The sequence below is a fragment of the Hippocampus comes genome, unplaced genomic scaffold (genome assembly GCF_001891065.2).
Source record: "Hippocampus comes isolate QL1 unplaced genomic scaffold, H_comes_QL1_v1.1 scaffold143, whole genome shotgun sequence".
In the NCBI taxonomy this organism is placed as follows: Eukaryota; Metazoa; Chordata; class Actinopteri; order Syngnathiformes; family Syngnathidae; genus Hippocampus; species Hippocampus comes.
Genome location: NW_017805504.1, coordinates 1,096,791 through 1,114,001, shown reverse-complemented (window position 1 = coordinate 1,114,001; position 17,211 = coordinate 1,096,791). Strand labels below are relative to the sequence as shown.

General features: G+C 41.2%; 1 protein-coding gene and 1 long non-coding RNA gene across 7 annotated transcripts; one reads left to right on the top strand and one right to left on the bottom strand.

Annotated features, from left to right (window-relative positions):
• Positions 1-155: 155 nt before the first annotated feature.
• Positions 156-16,949, bottom strand: ablim2 (actin binding LIM protein family, member 2). Of its 5 annotated transcripts, none has more exons than XM_019877463.1 (21): positions 16,703-16,949; positions 12,387-12,536; positions 10,779-10,962; positions 9,110-9,222; positions 8,891-9,017; positions 8,723-8,816; positions 8,482-8,569; positions 8,337-8,395; positions 8,022-8,099; positions 7,782-7,925; positions 7,559-7,676; positions 7,160-7,393; positions 4,791-4,898; positions 4,387-4,440; positions 4,032-4,069; positions 3,189-3,297; positions 3,038-3,096; positions 2,489-2,549; positions 2,344-2,351; positions 2,177-2,257; positions 156-2,009 (listed from the first exon to the last, which is right to left on the bottom strand). In XM_019877463.1, exons 1-21 carry the CDS (start codon positions 16,713-16,715, stop codon positions 1,896-1,898), a joined length of 2,034 nt encoding a protein of 677 aa, XP_019733022.1. In that variant the 5' UTR covers positions 16,716-16,949; the 3' UTR covers positions 156-1,895. The 5 variants fall into 5 exon arrangements, with proteins under 5 accessions (XP_019733022.1, XP_019733021.1, XP_019733024.1 ...); XM_019877462.1 differs by lacking the exon at positions 16,703-16,949 and adding an exon at positions 15,552-15,679; XM_019877465.1 differs by lacking the exons at positions 7,160-7,393; positions 16,703-16,949 and adding exons at positions 6,123-6,182; positions 15,552-15,675.
• Positions 10,916-14,078, top strand: LOC109520335 (uncharacterized). 2 transcript variants are annotated; one of them, XR_002169154.1, is made up of 3 exons: positions 10,916-11,003; positions 13,663-13,819; positions 13,911-14,078. It is a non-coding gene; the product is annotated as an uncharacterized LOC109520335 (long non-coding RNA). The 2 variants fall into 2 exon arrangements; XR_002169153.1 differs by having other exon boundaries at positions 13,663-14,078.
• Positions 16,950-17,211: the final 262 nt, after the last annotated feature.

Sequence of the window (17,211 nt, the reverse complement as noted above, 5' to 3'; positions counted from 1 at the left end):
AATCTAGCTACACATTTTAAAACATTAATTTACATATTTATATTAATTGTTAAATGACATGAATCAAATATCCATACTGTACTTTCAAAACCAAATTTAAAACAAAACTACACTACTGTATTGGGGGAATAATTTCAGTCGACAGTTGGCCAGGCTGCTGTTGGATAAAGCACTTTAATGGCAGAGGAATATTAGAAACAGGGAACAGTTAGTTAGTGTTTGACTTACAAGGCTCAAAAAAAAAATCGATATGTATGTATGTAACTTCAAAAAAAATCCCTTCCATCATATCACAATTAAATAAGTTATGGCGAGCAGCTGATCCTTCATTTCACTCAATATCATTTTCGACAGAAAGGTATCATTATCATGCAATGGCTTGTATACAGAAATAAATCCTATAGAATATACTGTATATGTCTATGTTGTCAGTAGTAGATGCTTACATACGGTACATCTTGCAGTATTGTTGTGAGTTTTACTTTAGCAGTATTCCATGATGCATTTAAGCAACAAACATAGCGGCATGAATAAATAAAGCTAAAACGATTTTATATACTATGTTATAGTTTTGGATTCATGGCTCCAGCAGTCATTCAATGTGAGATCGAAACCATAAAGAAAAGATGGTACAGTGTGTTTGAATCCAAACAATTGAGAGACGAGTGCAAAACATATCCCCCCCCCCCCCACACACACACACACAAAAGCACGACATCTTATGTTCTGATGAGAATTTAGCAGCAAACCACAAAAAAGAAACCAAACTAGGAGAAAAGTCACAATGTTATAATAAAATCATAACATTGCCAAAATGCTGCAAACTTACAAGAGTGAACTTGTAATATCAAGAGAAAAAAGTCAGAATGTTATGAGAATAAAGTCATAATAATATGAGAAATGTTGTAAAGTCATGAGAATGAAATCCGACCATTTCATAAACAATTTGGAAACTAAAGTCATAATACAACAAGAAAGGTCCTGATATTATGAGATGAAATTTGTAATATTACCTGAAAAAGATGCAACTTTACGAGAATAAAGTTTTAACATTGAAAGAAAAAATTTCAAAATGTTAGGAGGAAGCAATCGTAATCGTAAACAAGAAAACGCTGAAATATGACAAGAAAAAGTTCAAGTCATATGACTGAAGTCGTCGTAATGAGGGAAAAAAGTTGTCATGTTATGAGAAAAACTCAAGAATTACGAGAATATTTTCAAGAATTCTTGATCCCAGTGTTACCAGAATGCGTTAAATGCATGTTCGAACATAAAAATAAAGTCGTCAAAACACAAGATATAAAGTCACGATACTATGAAAAAGTCATCATTTTACAAGAATGTAGTCGGCATATTACAAGAGTAAAGTTGTCACAATAAAAGACAGAAAAAAAAATCAAGACTCTCACATAACAAAACAACCTTTTCTGCCTTATGCAGAAAAAGACACAAGATATGGTTGCGATATTATGATTTTAAAAAGTTGTATTATGAGGAAAAAAAAGTCAGAATATGATGAAGACGAAAGCGTAATGTGACAAGAATAAACTGGTAGTATGTGAGGAAAAAAAAGGTCATAATTCCACGGGAATTAATTGAAAAAAAAGGAAAAAAAAAGCTAATTTTGAACCTGTAAAATGGGGAACTTTCCAAAGCGATTAACGTGAATTTAGGATTTTCGGGCGAAATGACGGGAAGGCTAACACGGGCGTGAAAAAAAGCTTCAAAGAGATGTTTGAGTGCGGGAGGCGCGACAAGCACGGGGCATGCAAAGAATCCTGCAGCTCATCCGGAAGGTCGCAAGTCCAACATCGCCATCGTATTGCACACATAAAGCTTTTGGCGCGAGGGGGCGCAGGCGGGGTGGCAAGCGCTGACCACTGGCGGGCTCCTTTCTAAAAAAGACGAGCCCTCTTCTTCATGTCGTTTCTTTTCCACAGGGCCAGACGCTCAAATTGATCCAGAGTCATTCCGAACACCTTCTGGAAGTCTTCAGGCGACAGATGTCTCTGGCGAACCGGGAGAGGCAAAAATCAGCGGATGGGTTCAGAATTATTGGCTTCGTCACTATTTTGGGATTTTTATGTCGAGGACCTTGATGGTTCCTGCAAAGTCTACTAAAAATCCCTATGCAGTGATTATGGAATGAGCTGAGCAAACGTTGAGTTCGGCTCACCTCCAGTCGGGTGCGATCGATGTCTCGGGGAAGCTTCACTTTGACTCGATGTGTTACCGCCAACATTTCGTAAGGGTACACCTGCAGGTATCATTTGACAATGCATTCAATGCTCATATTATCTGATTGGAAAATATTCCTACATGCTCCTGAAAATGTAATCTTACCTTGTACTCTGAGCAACCCAAAAAAAAAAAAAGAAAAAGAAAAAAAGGAAAAAAAAATGGAGAATTAATATGATGAAACACATGAAAAAATGTAAATTGTATTGCAAGAAGGAGCCGGGCAAAAGAAACCAAAAAAAAAACGTACCTCTCATGCCTCCCCAGCTTTGGGAGTCTGGATCGACTTCATCTTCAACCATCTCAGAAGCCTTTCAAAAAATATATAAATTAAAAAATAATAACATAAAAAAATAAGATCAAAATAAAGCATTTCAATAATATTTTAGAGAGCTAAGGTAAAAACAAAAAACAGAAACAATATGGTTGCAAAAGTATGCACACCCTCTTGTAATGAGGGATGTGTCTGTGCGCAGGTTAACCAACCAAATTTAAATTCTTGCTAAATGGGACTCAGCACACAGCTGCCATCAATTAAAGTGCCTCCGATTAACCCCAAAACTAGCTTAGATGTTCTAGTAGGCTTTTCCTCACATATTTTTTCAGGTTTTGCGCTTACAATGAAAGGTAGTTTGGATATGACTCCTCATGATTCCCTCCACCGTGAAGAAGACGAGTGTAGACTTTTTATCAGCACCGTGTATCAAAATCAGACCAATGAAGGCCTCCCTTCAAATTGATGCCTCTCTCAAATAAGCACCAGCTACACTCTGCTATGTTCAATTTTTTTGTAGCTCACCTTGTAGATGCCGTTCCTTCCGTAACCAGGCAAGGATGCAGATTTATAATGAGGAAAATCTGACAACAGATTAAAAAAAATATATATACATTTATTTTAATTTGAGGTCTTTTTAATTGGCACCGACTTTCCAAAAAAACATGTGACTCACTTGGCCGAGAGGTTTTCATTGGCAAACTGCAGGTTGACTTGGATGGGTCGTGGTCTTCGGGACCCATGTGCCCATCAATGTCACTCTTCATGATCATCCAAGTGCTCCTCTAAAATGGAGGGAAGAAAAACTCAGTTGTAATCTTCATAAGAGCAAGTACATATTTTGGTCGGATAACAAGTTACTGCCTTTAGTTCTCAGGAGGCAATAGGACAATCTTCTTGAAAAATTCCCTTTTATGTTCTTGGAAAAAATGGAACTAAATTATCAATAAATAGAAATCATTTTGGCAGAACTCGGACTAGATTCTTGAAAACATAAACATTTTGTTTTAGAAAAATAAGATTATATTGTAAAAAAAAAAAAAAATTAAATACAACTTCATTCTTGAACATGTTGTGCATAGAAATCATACTTAAGTGAATATAAAAAGTCTACACACCCATATTCAATAACAGGCTTTTGTCATTAAAAAAAAAAAAATCAAACCTCTTTCCAGCATTACTTTGACACATAACTTATATGCAGTACTTCAACTGAAAAAAATGGCATTCTTTTTGAGGTGAAGTAACAAACAATTGCGATAATGTGGTTGCACATGTATGCACACCCTCTGATAACTGGCTGCCTCTGATTAACCAGAAATAAAGTTTTAGAAATTAAAGCTTTTAAACTTTGCTAAAATTTATATATTCTATATCCTCGAAAAAGACACCACTTCTTCTGGAAAGTAATAAGATAAATGTATCCAAACAGGAAAAAAAAAGGGACGTCAGAGCAGGTGACGAAACATTTGAGGAAAAACAAAGAATGGCGACGGTAAATAGGAAATGACTCGCTCACCTTGCCATCATCGCCATCCTGCCAGGATGTTCTGGAAGCTGCACAAGGGTCGAACAAAGTCACATAGAGAGCAGGATTAAAAAGTCAACATTCTACGACAAGCACAGTAAGTTGTATTTTTCCAAGATAAGGTCCAGAAGGCGTCATAGTTTGTTCCCGTCTGAGCTTCATTGCGTCTTCTATGTTCTGGTCTCGAGATGTTCTCATACTTAGCAAGTAGCTACGTTATGGAAAATGCATTATCTTTACCCAATGCATGTAATTCTGATGAGTCTGCCAGGAATGAGGCGCAGAAAAGGTGCATGCAAAACATTGAACCAAGAGAGGGAAGTGTTAAATAGGAAGTGGACTGTACCATGCTGTTTGTAGATGGGGGGTTTTCTATAGATATTATCTTTGACCTCAGTCTCTGGAAATGGGAATCGGCAAAGAGAGGGAAAACAAATGAAAGAAGCAAACATCGGAGAGACAGAGAGACAGAGGGAGAGAGAGAGAAGCATGAGTTAGCAGTTATTTGGGGATGAGAAGCCCAAAAAAAAAAAAAAAGAAATTGCACTGCAGAGCCCAAGTCAACACAAATGTTTCATTTTCCAAGTAAAAAAAAGAAAATTCATCTCATCCATGCATTGCCTTTAAATGTAATAACAGTCACCAATCCGTGTCGGCGAAAAATGAGAGGTTATTTATGAGCAAATTAAATCCATCAAATAATATGCAATTCGTTGGAGTAACAACATCCTTATGGGTTTACATGCCTACCTGGTATATGGAAATGGCGAGGGGCAGCCACGTACGTCGAGGTGGACGATGGGGATTTGCCATCAGAGTAGGCGGACAGGCTGGGGGTACTCCGACCACTTTCACTTCCTTCGGTCGGGAACGGACGAGTGGGCATTGGGTACAAAGAGCAACGAGTGGTCGGGTTAGTGGGTGGCCGCTGTCATGGAGTTTCTCATGAGCAATGTGTTCAACGGATACACCACACGACGTTAGGGGTTCTCAAACTTTTGGGTTCCAGGGAGAATTTCTTTCACAAGGGATCCTTAAACATAATCATGTTTCACCCTAAATTGCATAGGGAGGTTGGCTATCTCACAATAACAAACCGATATGTTTTTTAAAAGACAGAAAAGTTGCAACGTTATAACAATAAAGTTGTGATTTGTAACCTCATTTCCCATATTTTGTTGCGATGAAAAATCGTAATCTCACAAGACTAAAGCTGTAATATTACGATACTGAGGCAAAGTTTAACAAGGGAAGAAAGACATATTCAAAAAAAAAGAAATCAATGCAAGGATATCAGATTTATGCGATGATACTTCATCATCAAATCAGAACTTTTAATTGGCCCAGATCGAGGAGGATTTCATTCAGGACGTTTGATTTATGAACCCCGTATGCAGCTATGCACGTTTTAAAATGATGCAAAAGAATTGATTACAAATTATTTTGTGGACCATCAAGATAGGGCTCACTGACCCCTGGTTTGAGAAACCCTTCACTGTCGCAGGCGAGACTGGGTGATGGGAGTCACTGGTTGTGGGAGATCACAACTCGGACCACAAACACACACAGCGGTGCTGTTAAAGCAGCTTGGACCGGTCTCCAACCGAGACCAAGGGGGTCTCGCCCAACTTTATGTCAAATTCAGCTTACTGACAAAAAGATTCCTGTTGATGGTGGCGTTGCATCGCTTTGGATTTGAGATCAGCACAGCTTTTGAGTGGAAGATACGGGTTCGGAGATGAATCTCCGCTTGTCACGTCGATAATGGGGGCGAGTTGACCAAGCTCAGGCACCTCACATTTGAAAAGAGGATGTGCACGTATGGTATCAAAAAGGCAGTAGAAAGTGCGGACAGACGAGTCAGTTCATGAAGTGAATGATAAACGCAATGCACGGTGACTGTACTTCTGCAAACATCCCCGAAGTGGTGACAAGCTTGACAAGTCCACACACAGATGAGCGTGGGGCAAACGGAACGTAAAAACCAAATGGACTTGACGACACCACGATAGCATACGACATCACAAAAAGCGGCTAACCGTTCCACTGAGGCGGAGGGACAGGAGAGAACTGGCGTTTTACCATTAGGGGAAGGAAATGCGAGATGCAAGGATGTCCTAGGTAGCGTGTCTTGTTTGAATCCTGAGAGATAATTAGGAGATTATTAGGATGTCATGCTTCAAACAAAACTGCCTCCGCATACGGTTATGTTTGGTGAAACAGTCGGGATGCATCACAGCACACCATTCTTCAAGTCCATTGCAGCCCAAGTGAAATACAGACAATGGGGGATTTGCTGGTGCCATTGATGGAACGCAACAATATGGTCAACGGGCCTGAGAGACCGTTGCATCTGTAGAGCTGAAGGTGACAATGGATACGGATGGTAAGACGAAAAGAACACAAATCGACTGTTCGCTGAGCCACACAAGTCATAATACTTTGTACAATGGGATATTTTTGGGGGGGTTATTTCATAAGGTGTAACACATAGTATTTAGATACTGTTTGGATTCATTATCATTTTTACTCTCAGAAAATGAATAATGTGTTATTTTTTGGTGTCATAAAAATGCATTTTACCATCATCCATCCATCCATCCATTTTCCAACCCAATTTATCCTCACAAGGGTTGCGGGAGGGTGCTGGAGCCTATCTCAGCTGTCTTCGGGCAGTAGGCGGAGGACACCCTGAACTGGTTGCTAGCCAATCACAGGGCACACAGAGACGAACGACCATCCGCGCTCACACTCACACCTAGGGACAATTTAGAGAGTTCCATTAACCTGCCATGCATGTTTTTGGAATGTGGGAGGAAACCGGAGTACCCGGAGAAAACCCACACAGGCACGGGGAGAATTATGCAAATTCCAGACAGGAAGGCCGGAGTCGGGATCGAACCCATGACCTTTGCACTGTGAGGTCGACGCGCTTAACAACTCGATCACCGGGCTGCCTGCATTTACACCAACAATATATTTATTTATTTATTTACTCAGCACTAATAGACGCTTGATACGCTCCTTAACAGATTGGCAGTCTTCTGCGGGAGCTTTTGTCCACCCCGCCAGCAAATAGTCCACTGTCTGCATTGAATGAGGCCTCGATGGAGGGATACCTCGGAAGTAAGGGATGAAGTTGTGCTGCTGCAGCATGGACAACGTGGTGGGGTTCAGGTGTAACGACACACCGCTACCTCCGCCCAACAGCGCGGTGTTAGTGGCACCGCTACACCCTTCCGTCCCCTTGGAATGGTGCGCTAGATGTGAAGGGGAAGCCCTGGCCAAGCTGGAGGTGAACTTGACGCCACACGGGAGGGGCCCGATTGTACTCGGGCAATCTATTTCTGGTCCTGAGTGTCAAATATTGTGCCACAGAATGAGGAAAACGCAAATGATTGATGAAGGTGAATCCCAATTCTCATGGGTTACGGAACAACACCAAACGCTGGAACACTGCACAATCGATGGATCATACTGAAAGTGATATGATAACAACAGATAGTCAATAGCAATACCTGGTCGGCTGTTGTTTTGAGGGGAACGAGAAGGTGTGTAGCGTCCGTAGCCACCCATGGAACTGTTGGAACTGGGGCTAGAGGGCCTATGTTGACACGGTGATTTCTCCCCATCGCCCTGGATGAACAAAGCCGAGTTGAACGGAGAATCCACTTTTTGCGATAAGCAGGAGCCCAGATAACCGACCACCGACCCCAGACCCTTGCAACCCCTCAAGTCTACCTCGCCATAGTGCCTTTCTTCAGACGCGTAGCTGACATAGGGCGAGTACGAGAGCATGTCGGGCCGGTCTATGTTGTAGATGGCTTTGGTCTTTGGAAGGGCTGCCAGGTCCTTGTAGTCTAGCATCTCTTCTCCGAGCTTGGCCTAGCGACCAAAATGAGCCCCACCCAAAAAACGGCAATGAAAGAATTGCTAACAGCCGGAGAGTGGAGTTGGGTGGAGTCTCTGGCAGTGTCTTACAAAAATGACTCTGTTGGGAGAGCCCGAGGCACTGGATGCCGGGACAGACGTGATGCTCTCAGACGAAGTCCGAGTCACCTGGAACCAGGATTATAGTATGAAATTTTTTTTTTCAACTTTGTTTTTATTTTGACTTTTTAAATTTAATCCAATGAATTTCAATTAGTTTTTACAGCAAATTTATTAGCTTTTATTAATTTTATTTTTCAAAAAAAATTTTTTTTAAACTTTAGTTTTTATTAGTTTTAGGACTACCTTCAGTTTTTTGTTTTGTTTTGTTTTCTTAATATATCTAATATTTGTCTGGGTCCTTACCTTATTCTTCTCCTCCTGCTTTGCTGCTTGTCTGCATGGGGGATGCCAGATTGAAGATCCTACAGAATTGGAGCGAGTTTTTAGTCCTCTGTGACAGCCATCAAGCTGCTGTATGTTCACCCTTTTAAGTTTTTTGCCACTCTACCTTGGAGGTACATCTCTTCTCCTTCCGCAAACATCTGCTCACAACGGGCACAGCGGGCACATGATGGGTGGTAGTGCTTCTCCCCGGCCTGTTGATCGACAAACAAACCCAAACAAACTTGGAACTGCCATCTGACCACTAGGCGGAGCCAGCGAGTTGCCTTCCGTACTCAAGTGTGGAGCCCGAACTTAGAATCTCATCAGCACGTTGCGGTAGATGAATGTCGACAACACCGTCTTACCTCCAGGACTTTCCCAGTGATATATTTCTTGCAGCTCTCACACTGGATGCCGAACATGGCATGGTAGTCCATTTCGCAAAAGGGAATCCCGTCCCTGTGTAAAAACATGAAGGAGCCCGTTGAAACAACTCAAATATCTTAGTGGCCGGCTGCCGTCGGAGGACTCACTTGCTAATGTACTCGGCATTGAGGACCTTGTTACACACTTTGCACTTGAAGCAGCCGAGGTGCCAGTGTTTCTCCAGGGCTACGAGGGACTGTTCGTTCTGAAACTCTTTCCCGCAGCCGCAGCAGTCTAGATGGGAACCAAACCAAAGGCCCGGTTGACTTTTGATATGTACCGATACATGTGCAAACCTCAAACGGTATTACAAAGGCATTACTGACTGTGGACAGCCTGAATGGGTGCAGGACTGTTCGGAGGAAGAGGCTGGGTACAATTTTGGCAGATGCACTCCTTCCCGTTAAAAGTCACTCGGTCACCAGCTGGGAACGGCTGCCTGGAACATTAATGGATGATAATGCAGCAGGTTGAGAAAAATAAAAGTGCCCTTTCACGCTGAAAGGCAAACAAGATGGATTTTTAGCTCCGAGTCATTTGCAGAAGTAAAAAAAAAAAAACAACACAAAAAACACACACACACACACAAACACACACACACACACACACACACACACACACACACACACACACACACACACACACACACTCACCAACCCCTACTTTAATTCAATTTTGGCAAAAGATGAGTGTTGCAGTTTGGGCCAGTTAGTCCTGTTTGGAAATCTGTTACAATTACCCGACAGCTTAAGTTAACCTAATAACATTTACCACAAAAGATTTTTTTAATGGATGGCTCTCATCAACTAATAAGGGCAAATTTGAAAATTAAAAAAAAAATCATAGTTCCTGAGCTAGAGAAAAGCATTAAAATCCCTCTTGAAGCTTATTATGTAAATCATCCAAACTCTTTTATGGTAAGTGATGAGAGTATTTTATATACTTCACCATTTCAACTATTTGCTCTCGCGAGGTCTTCATTTTATGCGATTTCACGCGACCAAAATTTGTCTTCTTTCAATATTTGTCATGTTCCCAGTTAGCTGGTCTAAGCTCATAAACGCGCAGATTTGAACCTTCAGTATTACTATGCTGCATGATACAACGCTAGCATCTCAAGTGAAGTTCCACAAAGGCTGTCAAAGCTTCTCTTTTACTTCATGCCACGTGTTTTTGTTTGTAGACCACCCAAGACCATTTGTTCCTATGCACCAGGTGAATCTAAGGAATAAAAACTGTTGATTAGATTAAAAAAAGGAAACCAATAGTTTTTTCGCTATTAATTAAAATGCATCAAGTCAACATATACAGTAGTTTATCCGAAGAGACGATTATTCAATAGAATTTTCAGTCGGACATTCAAATGCTGAAATATTTGAAAGCTGCAGCCCTACATTCAACCTCACCGTTATTTTGGCATATTTTAATGGTTTAACCCTTTCGGGGACAGCGGTTACGACGGTGGACAGCTTATCATGTTATCAGGTTGCAGGGCACATGAAACGGTTAATAAAACCCTTGTCCCTGGGATTAACGTGCAAAAAATTTGCTCCTCATCATTACTAAATTGCTCCTAAAATTTACCTACGTTAGAGAATTAATGTTTCGTTACTATTGTAAGAGAGGAGATCACTTGAGCAAAACAAATTCCATGGCTGCGGGAGCTAAAATTTACTCGAGCTCAATTCATTCCAATCTAGAGTAATTGAAATTTGAGTTCCAAGGATAAGACAGCTTGATAAAAATAAAGAAATCTGCTCAGCTAAATTCAACAACATTCCAGCGAAAATGTCTCTTTTGTTTCTCAAAAGGGAGCAGCCTGAGGAAAATAAAGAAATCGGCTGAGCTAAACGCAGTTATGTGAGAACTAAACTGAATATTTTTTTTAATGTACCTGAAAGACTGACTGTAAAGACTGGTGGTGGCTTAATTTTTTTTTTTTTTTAATCACATGGACAGTAACATACAATGCAACTTGGTTTTGTAGTTTCTTACTTGCATGAGGAACAGACGAAGCAGTGGGGGTGGTAGGTCTTGCCCAGAGCGGACACCACCTCTCCTTCGATGAAGTCCTGGCAGCCGAAGCAGCGAGTACCGTACAGACGCTGGTAATCCAGCGTGCACATGTACTCGCCCTGTCGCAGGAAGAAGCCTCCATTGGCCAGTTCGCATCCGCACACTAGCCAGGGCCAAACAACAGGCAGTTCCATCAAACGCACAGTAAGTAAGCCGTCCAATACAATAGAGCCGCATGGCGGCCAATAGGTGAGAGTGGATTTTTTTTTTTCCCAGAATCTGTACTTTCCTTCGACTTTCGTAAGCCTTTCATGATGACTTCCGAGCCGAAGCATTTTGCACAAACATGCATGCCAACTGGCAGTAATGTGTGAAGGTTTGTTTGGGCTTTTTGCAAGAATGTGAGAGGTATGCAGTGTATATCCCACAGTCAAGTTATTCGACCCGTCCTGTCCCAAATAGACGTCGGGATGTGTCTGTGGATGGCTGCTATGCTGCTTTCATATGATGAGAAAAACGGACCCTCCTGGTATGTTGCGGTTCAAGTTGACCCATTGGAAAACTTCACACCTTTTTGCAGAATGAGTATTTTGGCGTAATTTATTTTCCTCTTTCCGACACTTTTTGGGATACTGGGTCAAAGTGACCCAGGATCACTATTAATGTTCCTGAAAAATTAATGAAAAGAAATTGTGACATCACGAAAACATTATGTAAAGTCTACTATAAATATTAATGAATGGCGATTAATGGAGTTAATAATCAGATTTTTCTTTTTATTATTATTATTATTTTTGTGTTAGTTTGGGTAATGGGTCAAATTGACCCATTAACTCAAATGGCATTTCAGGAGGGTTAAGTTAGGTTCCTGAAAAGGGTGAAGTTAGCCCACCAATATGTCTACATCCTTGGAATTTTAGTCTGCTGTTTTCTTTTACTGCACTGACATTTACGATGATGCAGTATTGATTGCGTAATGGAGTAAGGTTCCCCAGGCTGGCTACGTTAGTGAGTCAACATGTCTCCATGTTTGGAATTTCAGTAACTTAAGTTAGCTGGAGTTTTTTTTTCTCTTTACAGGACTGACACTTACTATGCTGCTACAGTATGTTGATTAAGCAGCGGAGTAAGGTTGCCTCAATGGTCAAAGTTAGCCAGCAAGTCACCGTGTTGGCATTTCAGTAGCTTAAGAGTGGGTGCTTTTCTCAACCGGACTGCATTAACTTTGCTACTTTTGTGTGTTGAGAATAATGAAGTTAAGTTCCCCGGGCTGGTGAAGTTAGCATGTCAAACATGTCTGCAGTAGACATCCTTGAAATTCCAGGAAATGAAACGCTGCTGTTTTTGTTTGTTCGTCTGACGCTTAATATACTGCTTTTGTGTATTTAGAAAAATGGTTGCTAAGCCAACAAAGTTAGCGAGTCAAAATATACATAGCCGTCCTTTCATTTTCAGTAAGGGAAGAGCTGGTGTTTTCACGCCTGGACTGACGGTCCAGACTGACAAAGTCATAAAGTTCAATTCCCAAGACCGTCATTCACTGCAACATTAAAATTGAGGCCGAACACGTACGTGAGTGGTACACACCTTTACAAACGAAACACTTGATATGGAAGTGTTTATTTTGGACTCGCAGGGCCTCCCCTTTGCAAGGCTTCCCGCAGTTCTGGCAGGGGACGGGGCCTCGTCCTGCTTTCTGCTGCGCCGCCGGGCTTTGCACAGCCTGCTGCTGAATCACTAAAGGGCAATATAAAAACACACAGAGGGATGTCAAGAAGTTGTGTGTGGGAGTCCATATTTTACACTATTGGAGCTCCTTTTTCTCTCCTTTGGTGAAGGAGCTTTGGAAGGGAGCTGCCCAAAGGGTTTGGCTTAATTGCCTTTATTTTCACAGGAAGCTATGATGTCAGCAAACCGGTTTCATCTCCACCTCCCTTAGTGTACATTGCGCCGAGGTTCAAGTTCCCTTGTGAATTTAAACCAGCTGTGACCTTCGACGGAAAACAAAAGTCTTTGTCTTTTGATGGTGGTGAAGCAGCATGCGGTTCGTTGCCCAAGGTCATATGTGTATGCCCTGTAACGAGCAAGATGAAAACTTGAAGGATGGCACTCTGTGATCCCGCGGTGTTTGTTTTATTGATGAAAATATATTTACAGTATATTCAATCATTTTATTTGTGAAATTAAAAGCCTTTAATTTCAGCTCGTGTACAACTGGAAATGGAATGACATTTTAAAAGACTCAAACAGGAGTCCATGAGTACCCCCCCCTCCCCCCCAGGGGCTATACTGCGAATCCCCATTTAAAGGTGCCAAGCTATACTGTATGCCCCATCTAAAAATAGGAGACCCCATAATACTTGGCAGCATTCCTGTTCCTGAACTATTGCATTTGGAGGCGTGGTCCAATGCTCGCATGACCACAACGGGGCAACTTTGACTTGACTTTGCTGTCTAAGGAAGTGCAACACCACAATGTCCATTAATTAATTGTTTCGAAAATGTTCTTGTGTATGCAAAAAAATATTTACAGAAACAGGAGTTGCTGGAAATGGCCAAAATGACCCTAGAATCTTTGCATCGAGTGTCTTGACTTTTTTTGTGGTTCTACTTGTGACTGACACCTGGGGCAAACTCTATGTTGCTCATGTGGCTCGTAATATATCTTTTAAATGGATCCGAGGCTTGTGCGACATGTGTCATATCAGTGCCGATCCTTTCGGTGCTCACGTCACACTAACGTACGAGCTCACGTGCCACTGCAGCTGACTTAGTGCCCTTTGTGAATATGAGAGTGGTTACCACTGTAAAAATGGTTTAATCTCCATTTAAGACATATTTCCACATTCTCACAATTGTTTAGATCACACCAAGTATGTGACTACTTCTTCACCTTGCCTCACCCTCAAGCGTCTGGATTTGGCCTGTTTTACTTCTGCTTCCCTACCCCGACCCTTGCCCCTCGTCTCCTGCTCCTACCACAGTGGATTCTCCAGCAACCAATCAGGTCACGTTCACATGTGCAAAGCACTCCACAACCATGTCACCATATTTAAATAATAGTTCAAGAAATTTATTGATTAATGGCGTGCTTGTGTTCATTTCCCACAGCGCTGATGCCCATCCCTTCATGAAATAGAAATATGACACGTGCATGGAAAGAGGAGCTCCGAATGTTCAGAAATTGTCCCATGGTTTGAACATTGTTTGAAAAGATTTTGACAAGTAATGGGCAATACAAAGGATCCTTAAATCTCCAACTGGGTGGGTATGAGTCACAAAAAAAAAAAAATCCTCGTGCACGATTGCCAACTCTTCAACCAGAGCTACCGTGCGCCCAAAACACAAGACGAGCAGGTTTAACAGGGAACAGGGCCAAGGAAATAAAATAATAAATAAATAAATCTATTGCTTGAAAACATTTTAACGTCATGTAAATAATTGAAAATTGTTTTTCAAATGTAAATATTTCAAAATAGTTTGAAGAGTGCAATATTATTGTTGTTGCTGTATACATTTTTTTCTTGACAAAAAAATGATATGCAGGAGATTTTTTCCAACCCATACCCATTTTTAAAAAAATACAGTACATTTACAATTTTTTTTTTGAAAACTACATTTTAGCAAGATACAGATGTGATCAACATTCAGAGACTAAGACATCCCATAAAAAGCAACTTTAAGAATTTGTGAATGATAAAGATATAATGAATCAAGTAAAATAATAATTTATGTATAAAATATTATATATATATTTAAATGCTTTATTGAAAATTGTGGTTTTAGAAGATTAAGAAATATTCATTCTTAATTTTTTTGGGGGGGGTTAATTTTAAAGAGAAACAGAAGTGCAGTTCATACATACAATACATACTAGAAAAACAAGATAAATAAGTTATAAAATAATTAGTATCTTCAATTCAAAACAACACAACAATTTTTTTTCTTTTAATAAATGTTAAGACCTAAAAATAATTTTACATCAGAAGTTCAAAGGAGGGGGGCATAATGGTTGAATAGTTTGCACATCCACCTCACAGTGCAGAAGTGCAGGGTTCAATTCTGGCTCCGGCCTTCCTGTGTGGAGTTTGCATGTTCTCCCTGTACCTACGTGGGTATTCTCCGGGTACTCCGCTTTCCTCCCGCATTCCAAAAACAGGCATGGCATGCTAATGGAACACTCTAAATTGACCCTTGGTGTGATTGTGAGCATGAATGGTTGTTTGTCAACCAGTTCAGGGTGTTCCCTGCCTACTGCCTGAAGACAGCTGGGAAAGGCTCCAGCACACCCACGACCCTCGTGAGGATAAGCAGATTAGAAATTGGATGGATGGATGTAAGTTCAAAGAATCTGATTTTTCCCATCCTATTACTTATGTTTCAATGTATTAATATTTTAAACTATTCTATGCAGAAATTTATCATTCCAGTTAAAATTGAAAAAAGAATTTTTGACTTATTTTAAACATTTTATTTATACAGTTTTTTTTTTCTCAAAGATAGGGAGTCTGAAACACACATAGATATTCCCCATCCTTGCAAATGTTGTGAAGAATTTTTCAAACCAATTATCCTCAAATATGAAACGCTCCACGGTAAAGCAGGCAGCCTCAAGGCTGGAGTTGTTCTCCACACAGAAAGTGCTCCACACTTACATAAGCGCAGGCTCGTCCTGCTGCAGGTGTTTCAACAAAAAAAAACAGCCCTGTATGTTTTTTGTCTTCTCTCATGGCACGGCACACTCAATCCTACCTGTTTCTTCTGGCATCGCAAGGGATGACGTCCTTCTTTTCGTCAACGATATCCAAGTAAGCTTTTCAGAGCTCCTGGATCGTCGCCTATGCAGCCGTGGTGTAATAATAAATGAGAGCGTGCCTTCTATCCCCAGCTCTGGAATGAGCTGCAGGTCATGTGACTTTCTCGCTCACTCTCGCTCTGTGTTATTCCAGACATGTGGTATAAATAGAAGCATATGGCACACAAAGAGAATGACACTAGGTGGGTGGGGGAATGATTTTTCCTATTGGGGTGGGGGCCTTATGGTCACCTAAAGGGGGTCCCAAACTTCTTGGGTTCAGGGACTTCCGACAAGGGAGACATGTTTCCAAGAATCCCTTCATAATCCTCCATCATAAAGTGAAAGCCAAATAAGCGTGTCTACAATGGTATAGGAGTAAAAAAGTTGCCTCTTTTCCAGAAATATGTCATAACATCACGATGACAAATGCAATAAGTTGTAATGACATGAGAACAAAATTGTATTTTTCTAAGATAAAGTTGGTATTTGATATGAAAATGAACCTTAAAAATGCAAACAGTCACTTAAACATCTAACACCAGACATGCCACAAGCTCTTAACCAAAAACCATAACCAAACACCTTGACAGGGGCTAGTTCGAGGGGTATCAGTAGTTCGGGGGACACAATCCGCCAGTGGCAGCTGCAGAACCCAGTGATTGGCACCAGGGTGAAGAGGTGGGATTATTGGGAAATCAAACACCTTGACAACAACAAGATTGTCCTACTGTGTCTGGGCACGGTTGCTGGGTGGGTGTTCCTGTTGGGGCCACCTGCAGCAGAAACCCGAGAACCCAGTGATGAGCACCACAGAGAAAAAGATTGTGGGGGAACCAACACCTTGACAGGGACTAGGCTGTTGTACTTTGTCTTGGGATGGTTGCTGGGTGCGCGTTTCAGGTGGGGGGTCACCATCCGCAGTGGCAACATCAGAACCCCACGCCAGACCCCAAGGGTAAATGAGTTATATTGTGGGGGGGACCAAACACATTGACAGGAGCAATAGTGTAGTACTAATGATAGCAATTGAATTTCCTTCATTTATCATGCTTGCATAGTATCAATATTTCAATATAATGGGCTAGCTCCAGTCAAAATGTCTTACCAGTGCTGCTCATGGTGTCAGTCAGATAATGCGCTGTAAATAAAGAGGCTCTCCTCACCGGCCCAGCATGAATGATGCCAGCAGCTGCGGCGCACCGCCCACTAACCACCTTACGTGAGTGCGTGGGGGAATTCTTCGTTAGGAGGGCCCCACCAAGAGGTCTGGTAACTCCTGGTTTTTGGTACTGATGTATCAGGGCCCGCAGACACTGCGGCAACGCCTCTCTAAACGCAGACAGCTAGGGCGTGGACAGACTTTGCAAAACATGGGATGTAAAGATTCAAGTTTTAGACAAGAATTTTCTTGATGCACTACCGAAATAAAAGCGTAGTATTTTCCAGTACTTATCAAATACATCCACCTCCAAAAACTTTACATTTTACTAATCAAACAAAAATATATTATATGGTCAATCTTAAATATACGCAAATAATAAATGAATCAAAAACATTTTCTCCGTGTCTAAAATCTTTACGCTGAAAGGACACTTCTCCCACTTCCTTGACGGA